The sequence below is a fragment of the Cimex lectularius genome, unplaced genomic scaffold (genome assembly GCF_000648675.2).
Source record: "Cimex lectularius strain Harlan isolate CLEC.00 unplaced genomic scaffold, Clec_2.1 scaffold167, whole genome shotgun sequence".
NCBI classification, from domain to species: domain Eukaryota; kingdom Metazoa; phylum Arthropoda; class Insecta; order Hemiptera; family Cimicidae; genus Cimex; species Cimex lectularius.
Window position 1 is genome coordinate 846840 of NW_019392811.1, and position 10584 is coordinate 857423.

Genomic DNA, 10584 nt, shown 5'->3' on the forward strand with positions numbered 1-10584 from the left:
TCATCTGGACACATTTAAAGTCGATCGTTGAAAAAAAATTGACTAACTTCGGTAAAGTTATATTTCTTTGCTTAATAAATTAGAAGGTATTCTGTGTCTCTTTTCAAAGAGAATAGGGAACAAATCAAGAATATCCGTGCGGCTCGAGTGGGGATCGTAAACACTGAATAAAATACAATATAAAGCTTCCCGAAGCGGTCCATTTTTATACGTTTCCCTTTTAAAGGGTTGAATTTATAGCCGGGACATGTTTGCCTTTTCCTTCTTTGAAATATTAAACAAAGTTAACAAGGTCAAAGATTGCGAAGAGCCGTTTTCACCCCATCGTCGCAACCATATTTGTTTTAATAAACGAAGATTTATGAAAAATGCGTTCGGACAAGTTTCTTTTCCCTAAAAATACCGATGTCCGTAGAAACATTTTTTTATGGTGTAACTGTTAAAATTTAGATTTATTTCAATACTTTAACATGATAAATTTTAAAATGTTCTAGTAATAATTTTAGACCGTTGTGTTTCCAGGGTTTAAGAAAAAGTAATAAGATAGTAACAGAAAATTATTGAAATTTATAACGGTATAATAAAAAGGGTTCTTTATGAAAAATATAGTCTAAAATAATAATATAAATAGTTTCTTGCCTTAAATAATCAAGGTTTTCCGTTAATTTCTGTTAAATTATAATTTTTTAATTTGACGTTAACCCTTCTAATTTCGAGTTACTTTTTTTTGCATCAATTTAATTTTTTTAAACTTCAACATAATTTTTTACCATCAAATTAACACTTTTTAAATTTAACTTAATACTTTTCAGCTTTAAATTGACATTTATTTGTTTGAAATTTATCATTTTCAAGTAACACTTTTTCCCATCACAATAACCTTTTATTCTATCAAATTAGCCCTTTTTCCCCAACATATCAACCATTTTTAATTTTAAATTCACTTTGGTATCTTAAAATAAACTCTTTATAATAGAAACTTTGTATTTTTCAATTATCGCTTTTTAAAAGAAAAAAACAAAAATCCGCAAGAGATGAAATGGAATACAAGCAAGTCAATGAAATTGCTGTAGTTAAAAAAATTACATATAAAAAAATTATGTTCTTCGAGTACTGTATGAAAATTAATTGTAATTAAATCTAAAAATTATATAGAATTAAATTAAAAAACATATTTTTCTTGTTTTAATTTGGAATTATGTATAAGCAACAAAAGATTGAGCGCTTAAATGTCATAAAAAATTAATGATGATTATACATTATACGTATTATACAATTATACATACATCATTAACAGGAAGATTTTATGAAGCAGTTCGTTAGATGCACTATTAAAAAGCATATTATGCTTACAAGGTACATCTCGTACACGGTATTTCCGAGTATTAATTAACAAATCAAACTCGACAAATATTGCGGTTTTGTTAAACGTTATGACAATATTGAAATTGCACTAATCAATTTCAAACGTGAAATGTGTAAATTTAAATTATGCTATCTTGCTTTATAATATATTGAATATTTTTAAGAAAATGAGAAAGAAATGTTGATAAGACATAGAAAGAGAGAGAGCGAACGAGAAAGAGTGAGTGGAAGGAATTGCCAAAGAATTTGCGCGGTGTAATAAGTTGCTTGAACCCGATAGAGAGAGAAAAAAAACAAAAGAGAGATAGAGTGTGTGAGGTAGAAAGAGAAAGAAAGAGAGATAGTCAGAGAGATAGATTTAGAGAGAGAGGAGAAAGTAAGAAGAGAGATAGTGCGAAAGGAAAAGAGATATAGAGAAAGATGGAGATGGAACTAGCGAGAGAGAGCAGAAAGAGAGAAAGAGTTAGTGAGAAAGGAAGAGTGAGAAAGAAAGGAGAGAGCGGACGAGAGAAAGAGTTGGTGCGCATAAAAGAGGGAAAAAGAGAGAGAGTATGATTGTGAGAATGATGATGATGGTTCCTTTTCCAAGTTCAGTTCAGGGCTGTCAGGAGGTAAACTATCTATGGTGTCATTGAATATACCAAAGTTAAGTACGCGTATTCCATGGCGCCAGTGACTGGTATATATATAACCCTGTAAATCTCCTGAGTTTTCTTGGACTAATAGTAACAATTGTTTGCCAGTTTTGGTGAGGGTACTCTAATAATGAGTTTAGCAAATATGTCTAGCCTTTCTGGAGATCAGGCACTCATTTTATATTTTTTACCCACTGTCGGATGGAGAAGTATATGTTTTTTAATGTCATCCCAAGTATTGTTTCTGGGTCATCTTACAGATCCTCTTCCGGCCAGATTGTTTGCTTTTCCATTGCCTAGAACTTCTTTTGTGTCCTGATACAAAAGAAAACAGGTGATGTTTTCCAAGATTTTGATCATTTTGTTCGCTTTTAACAATTAATTGAAGATACACTTAGTTGCTTGAAGCAGACAAAATGGAAAAGAACCCAAAAATAATTTTCACCTTCCCATAACAATACAGACACAAAACGTCCAACACATGAGAAACTGTTACAATCATAAATATTGCTAAAAATGAAATATGAAATACGGCGGGGTTAAAGAATAAAACTCCCTTTAATACGTTATTCATACTGCATGTAGTACATCGTGTTTTATTAATAAGTACGTAACATATTTGCATTGTTAAAATTTAAAACACTCAATGCATTTGTATAAATTTTTCAAATAACAACAATTTTAATAGGTAAACAAAATAAAAACGCCTCTGGGAATAAGGGTGGTTGAGATAGAGAAAAAAAAACTTTAATTTGGTGGAGTGTTAACTGGCAGTTAGCTGGGGTAATCGTCCCGACCACTTTAAATAATTCATGAGCGGCGGCAAATTAATTTTTCGTCTTCCTTGAGAGCGTTGATAAATTCCCTAGGGCTAAATGGGTCTCTAAGACCCAGCTCTGCGTTCCTTAATACCGGAAAATAACCGCATTTGGGTAATTGGTGATTTGGCAGCGGTGCCGAGTCGGAATTAAACACTGCCACAGTGGCTTAGCTTCGCATCCGGTTAAACGCGTTTTAAAATAAAATTAATGTCATTTGTTCCATTTCCCATGGGTTCTTAAGACTCCTTCTTATCTATTCTCTCTATTTTGTTGTGTAAATTTAGTCGAATTATAGCATAAAGAGATATATCAGTTGGAGTAACGGAGAGGAATAATCCATCCTTTATATTTTAAAATAATATTATTCCTGTTTTAATGAACCTACAACTTCGGTCTCTTCCCCGTCTTTTTTTCATTTTATTAATTGAACTCCTTTGTCACTAGTTTCAACTGGTCACTGGAGTTTCATGTTTTGTAAAAATGATTATTCGGAGATCGTGAGATGCGGTGTGGTGTGGCGTAGGTTTTAGAAAAACATTTTGTTCATCGTGCCAACGTTTCGATCTTTTATTGAGATCATCTTCAGGGCCTGGGATTTACAAACAATGTTTACATTTAACAAATACATTTGGGATATGGATAAAATGAATATATATAATGCGAAAAAAATTTATATTCAATCAAAGTATTTGTACTTATTATTAAATTTAAACAATGGTTGTAAATCCCAGGTCCTGAAGATGATCTCAATAAAGATCGGAACGTAGGCACGATAAGTAAAATATTTTCTAAAACCTCCGTCACACCAGACCGCATCTGAGGATCTCCGAATAATCATTAACTAGTGGTCAATAAACACCACACATTTTATAAAAATATTATGAAATAAAATTATAATTCAAAATAAAATTACAATATGACGATCGCGGCATACCGTGTTAGGGATATATGCAGGGCGAAGCAAGACAAGAACTTTCTACGAATTTATTTTCAAATCTTGCTATTGAAGTATCAATCTCAAAATTACTTTCGTTTCTTTTTTCAGCTTTAAAACATGCTCTCTTAAAAACTAATTTTGACATATTCACTTGACTTTTGCTATTACTTTTACCGTGTAAAAATCGTGACATTGTCTAAACTCGACTGAATGTATTCGGACATAAAAAACAAACATTGATAACACTGCAACATGGTTTCTATTTTGTTCAATTTTTTAAAAGATTATCATATCTTTCAATTAATTATTCTTTTATTTAAGGTCTTGGCTGAAATCAAAAAGTTAATGTCACGACCGGGATTCGAACCCACGACCTTCGGCTTTTTCGTTTCAACCAATACCTTACACACAAAGAATAATTAATTGAAAGAAGTAATTTGGTCAATTATACCACTAAACATAATATATTATCATATGTTTTACACAAGGGAAATCCAATAGCACAATTCAAAATGAAAAAAAGTATATTTTTATCAAACGTTAACAAATTTTCTATCAACAAATGTTCCACAAAAGCTTATTATCAAACTGTAAAAGAGAACAATATATTGTTATACAGAATAACATTTATTTATGAGCGAATATCAATTATGTCAATAATAAAACGTATAATTGTGTGTGGTTAATGCGTCAGGGTATTGAACGTTCAAATAATACCAGTCTGAAATTGCACCGATTGTCTCAATATCTGGCCCAAGCACAATGTTGTAGTTTCGCTATTGTACTGGATACGTCAACAACAGCCGTTGCCGCCAATGTGAAATCTATGTTATTCTAGTTAATTAATAAAAACACAGCGAAATTGGAGTTTATGATAAACAAACAAACCATGACGCCACAGGGCTTTTGGGCTCAACTTGAAACTGTACCTCTAATCAAGAACTCTAGATTTAAACGTAGTTTCCACAAAATTAAAAATAATGGAAGTCAAAACTGTTCATTTTCGAAATATTTAAAATTTTATTTTGCAAGGATGACGATTTTGACTTAGCTTCCGAAATTGGATCCAAACTGTGGTATTAATCAAAGTAAATTGGCGCAATTTAGGTCTGAACGTCTGCTTTGTCACGTCAGTCATGTTCAGCTGTTATTAACATCATAGACCGCTTTAATCTAGGCGAGCACTTTGATTCACCTTGATGTACAGTTTCCTCAAATTCAATTTTAGTGTTTCAGTCTTAATATTGTGCATTGGTTAATTTGAATCTATTAGACCACTGTAATTTTATTATATAAAGAAGGGCATGTGGAATATAGTTGAATCTTGCTTGATGTTGATTCTATTAATGATTTTTGAGCCGTTCCAGCCATCAAAGTCATATTATATTTATAATTCAAATAGAAAACAGTAATAGTTATTTAAAAAATAATTTCTTTAATTTCAATTCTGAATGGTTTTTATCAAAGAAAAATGTTTAAAACAACACCATTAGAGACGTTAGAATTATTCTTAGTAACAAACATTTATTTGAGGTCTTACTGGTTTTTTGAAATAAAACTGTTTTAATAATTACAGCAAAATTTATTGTAAATGTTTACAAATTAATCATTCGTTTCCCAGGGCTACCATAAACTGTGTAATAAAAAAACCTGGAAGCTCAGAATAATCATAAAAATCATTAAGTATTGGAGCTAATGAAGGAGAATATTTTTCATTATCACATTTACTATAGTGGTCCGTAAACTGGAGCTGGAGGTGGAGGAGGTGCTGGTAACGCAGGCGGATATGGCGCAAGATCAACAACTTTGTCAACTGGTGGTCCATACACTGGCGCTGGAAGTGGTTGCGGTTGTGGTGGAGGAGGAGGAGGAGGAGATGGTGGTGGAGGTGGCGGAGGTGGTGGTGGAGGTGGGGGTGGAGGAGGCGGAGGAGCTGGTAACGCAGGCGGGTATGGCGCAAGATCAACAACTTTATCAAGTGGTGGTCCATACACTGGTGCTGGAAGTGGTTGTGGTGGTGGAGGAGGAGGAGGTGGTGGTGGAGGTGGCGGTGGTGGCGGTGGTGGAGGAGGTGGAGGTGGAGGCGGAGGTGGTGGAGGGGGAGGAGCTGGTAACGCAGGCGGGTATGGCGCAAGATCAACAACTTTTTCAACTGGTGGTCCATACACTGGCTCTGGAAGTGGTTGTGGTGGTGGTGGTGGTGGAGGTGGTGGAGGTGGCGGAGGTGGCGGAGGTGGTGGAGGAGGTGGGGGTGGAGGAGACGGAGGAGCTGGTAACTCAGGCGGTCCATACACTGGTGCTGGAAGTGGTTGTGGGGGTGGCGGTGGTGATGGCGGTGGAGGTGGTGGAGGAGGTGCTGGAGGAGGTGGAGGTGCTGGTAATGTAGGGGGATATGGTGCAAGTTCTACAACTTTGACAACTGGCGGTCCATACGCTCGTGCTGGAAGTGGTTGTGTTGGAGGTGAAGGCGGAGTTGCTGGTAATGAAAGCGGGTATGGCGCAAATTCAACTTTGAATACTGGCCGTCCATAAACTAGTGCTGGAGCAGAAGGAGGTGGCAGTGATGGAGGTGCTGGTAATGTAGGAAGATATGATGCAAATGATGATAGTGGCGGTATGTAAACTGATACTGGGAGAGACGTAGGTGGTTGCGGCAAAGGTGTTGATGGTGGAGGTGGCGGAGGTGGAGGAGGAGGAGAGGGCGGCAGAAGAGGTAAAACCGGAGACGGTGGTGCCGATAAAGCAGGTGGATACGGTGCAGAATGAAGATCAGTTGGTTCTTCTACTGAATCTGGTGCTGATGGAGGATAAGGTTCATATTTTACTTCTTCCTGTTTAAAATCAATTTTAGCTGTAGCTTGAGGAAGAGGTAGAGCCGTAGAAGACGGATTTTCATTTTCTTCTTGCTCTTCAAAGTCACGTTCATCTTTAGCTGACGGAAATGATGGGTTGTTGGAATTCGCATTCTTCGTTTCAGCTTCAGACTGTTCTTGCAGAACAGGAAAATCTGTTGTCGAATAGGTTCGTTCGTCTGACTTTGTAGCTTTGTTTTCTAAATTAGCATCATTATAAAATTCAGATTTTGATAGATCGAATGCCAGTAATTCTGCATGGACATTATTGAGCGATTGTCTTTTTACTACTGGCGTCCCTGTGCAAAGGGCCAGCACAGCCAACAGCCACACCTGAAAGAAATGCTTTTCTCAAAAATAAAATTGTATAAAACCAAAATTTAAGCAAATATATTTTAAAAATTAAGAAATTTGTTTAAATAAAATATTAGAAGCATCACGAAAATGGAAAATGTGGCATTTCAGTCTTCACATTAGAACAAATTATCAATGTCTATCACTTACCAATCTCATTCCTGCCCGTTGGACAACTGACTGAGTGATGTTCACTCGTGGTATATATACACAAATAAAATCCCTTCGCTCATTTGATCCACATTACTTGTTTATGACCTTGTTTGGAAATCCTGTTTTGAATCTGCAAATCAAGATGTTTATCTCAAATTAAATCACAAAGAATAACAATCAGTTTTAGTTAACCGAGTGATAGTCGGAGGTGTGGATTCAACCAAGCTTTCGGTAAATCTATTTATTTCAGAAATTACGATGAGATATTCTCTGAAGCTAAAAATTTAAACAACACGACATTGTGTTGACGACGTCTATGAATTTAATTTAAATTTGAAGCTAAGTTTCAATTTTATCATAGTTTAAAAAATTTTGATTAAATTTCAATTACCTAACTGTCTCTATTTAGTCAAAGCTTGTCAGTTTTTTAGTCAGTAGTCAAAAGACAATCAGTTTAAATTCTTTAAACAAGAATTCTTTCGTTTGTAATAACAGTTTGCACGATTATTTTGCTCGGTTAAACAACATCGTTTCTTTCATTTTATCTACCGAGACCGTGTTCTAGGGAATTAACGAAGCGATTAGCAGAGATACTTGCGGCAGGACGACATTACACCGTGACCTAGCGCACTAATATCATCAGAGGGGTAATAGCTCTGCAGCAACAAGTGGCAAGATTGCTACTAGGAATGTCAGTCACTCGAAATGGCGAATCACCACTCATATTTATTGATTGTGTTTTAATCCAGCCAAGGCTCCAGGATTAATCGGTTCTCGATAAAAAGGAAACATCGACACGTAAGGTTTGTTCAAGTTTGTAGAATTTATCAAAATGGCACACTGTTTAATGAAATTGTTGTTAAAAATGGAAAATATTTTATGACAAAATTACGAAACAACGTCGTGTCTTGTACAGCAAAATATTCAAGCGCTTTCTCTTTTGCCATATACATTTAAGGATCAGCAAATATTCCAAATTTTATGAATACAAACAGCAAAAATGTGAGCGAGTAAAAAAGTTTTTGTACCGTGTGAATTTTTGTAAAACAGCATTTTATTTTTCCGCTTCCGATTTTATTGAAAAGCTAACAAGTATATAAACTAGTTAGTTTGTCAATAAAATAGGTATAGATAACATAATTTATCTCAATATTAAAAATATTTACTTACCCACTTTTTTCTTATTTGACTATCAAAAATTATGTATAAACGGCTCCATTATCACTATCTAATCACTTCTTACCTTTATTAAATAGTAAGTATTGTATCTGCTGGTGCTATGAGATTTCTATAATGTTGATTTTTTCAAATCTAATTCTATATACAAATTCAGCTAATCCACAAAGTCCGATCCATTCTAAAAAATACCAACAATAAAACAAAAAACAAAAAATTCGTTCTGGAGTTACTAACGTTTTCCGACAGAAGTCGTTAATTTCAAATTATAGTGTAACTGGTTAAAAAAAAGGGAAATTGAAACTTTAATTGACTAAAATATGAAAATTTAATTTTTCATGATGGATTGGAATAGAACGGACTTACTTATTTGGAAAATCTTTTCCATAAAAAAAATTATACTAGAAACGCAAAATTTATTGATTTTACTTTTGCGATATGCAAGTTTTCCATTTATCTTGTAATTCGTTAAAAAGTGAAGAAAATTAAAAATTTAGTTGAATTAAATATGAACATATAATTTGTGTTGATTTTGTAAATATAATTTTAAATAACTATCAGTTACACGATAAATTATCGAAGGAAATTTTAGTATTTGAATAAAGAAAAAAAATCATTTCGTAAAATGAAAAAGACTTGAAAAATTTCATTCCTGAAAAATGACTGTTTTTGTTAAAAGTAAATTTTAAAAATATCAATAAAAATTAAAAGTTAATATTTTTTACAATTGAAAGAGTTACACTACAAAATAAAATGACCGTGTTCTGAAGTAAAATGATTCGAAGAAGTTTTGTGAATGAATTTTTCTCTCATTAAGCAAGTCTGTTCCACTCAACACAAAATCATCGATTTTTTCTGGTAATATTGATGTTTTCTTCGGAACTCGATAATTTTCAACTATCGTGTACTGCTTAAAAAGAGGAGAAAATTAAAAATTTAATCGAATAAAATATGAACATTTAATTTGTGTTGATTTTTTTTTAACCGTCATTAAGTTACACTTGTCTGTTCTTAAATTTTGTTTTTTAATCTTTGTTTTTTAATATTTCTCATGTCGGTTTGTGCTATGATGTTATGCTATCAGGATTATTGCTTCCAAGCTTCCAAATTACTTCTTATCTTCTACATTTTTTTTCAATTCAAATTTTTGAAATAAAGTAATTGCTTTTAACATATTATTTCGTCTAGTTTTATAAATTAAAAAAATGTATTAAAACTGGTCGAATGTGAACATATATTAATTTTAGACTTCCTTATATAGAACATGCTAATATTAATGGCTAGCATGCTAATATTATAACAATCAATGCTCTTAATCCCACTCAAAAGCTACCTAATTTTACTAGCTGAGTCGGCCAATTAATTTTAAAAAAAATCTCAAACAGCTTGCACTGCTTCATAGCTTCCATTTTACAATGTGCTGATTGCATAGCAAGCTGCAAGCCTCGATTAATTTGTACATGGGCTACATGGGCTGTATATTAATGTGCTCAGTTTTTAAATGATACTTTATTGTAGCATGTTGCGGAAATATACCTGTTATTACTTTTAGTTTTTCTTTATTGAGTAGGACTCTTCTTTCTCTGATTGAGCTATTTTACGGAGTAATCTTTATGTTCGTCTCATGCCTGGCATACGTACCCAGAATTATTGTGTTCTCTAATAATTCCATAATTCCAATCAAGTTCTTTAATAATTCGGGTTTAGTTTGTGCTAAAAATGAGTTGTGGGGTTATGTATTGTTTTGAGGTTCTCCGTTTAGCTAAATTGTCTGCTTATTACCTGAAATTTCTTCATAACCTGGAGCCCACTTCAGAGAGAGGTCATTTGTGAATCCCAATTTGTGATAGGGTATTGATGTAGTTTCAGAATATTTTAGAGTTGATCTCGCGCGTTTTATCCCATGCGTCCCGCGACAACTTAACCATACCCCATGCGTCCGGGGCCTACGTTATGATACCTAGGTTCGGCGACGCGTCAGGTAGGCACTTTGATTATCTTACGGACGCATGGTGTATAGTCCATAAACTCTTATTACTCCAGGGGACGAACGGGTTACCCAATCTGATTTCGTAGCCATTAGAGCTATTTTTCTATCCGATAGTAATAATTGTTGCACATTGATATGTAATACAGCTTAGAAAATGGTATGTTGAAGGGCCATGAGGTGCTCTTAGTTAAGCCGTTTATGCCGATTTCCGTATCATTTCAATCTTTGAGCTGTCTGTGTACCATATGGAGCTCTGGGTTTACTTTATGGACAACGACTATTTCTAAGCCTTGTGGAATAG

General features: G+C 34.0%; 1 protein-coding gene across 1 annotated transcript; it reads right to left on the reverse strand.

Annotated features, from left to right (window-relative positions):
- Positions 1–4331: 4331 nt before the first annotated feature.
- On the reverse strand, positions 4332–7215 carry LOC106672473 (basic proline-rich protein-like). The gene is made up of 2 exons (XM_014403934.2): positions 7115–7215; positions 4332–6943 (listed from the first exon to the last, which is right to left on the reverse strand). Exons 1-2 carry the CDS (start codon positions 7121–7123, stop codon positions 5486–5488), a joined length of 1467 nt encoding a protein of 488 aa, XP_014259420.1. The 5' UTR covers positions 7124–7215; the 3' UTR covers positions 4332–5485.
- Positions 7216–10584: the final 3369 nt, after the last annotated feature.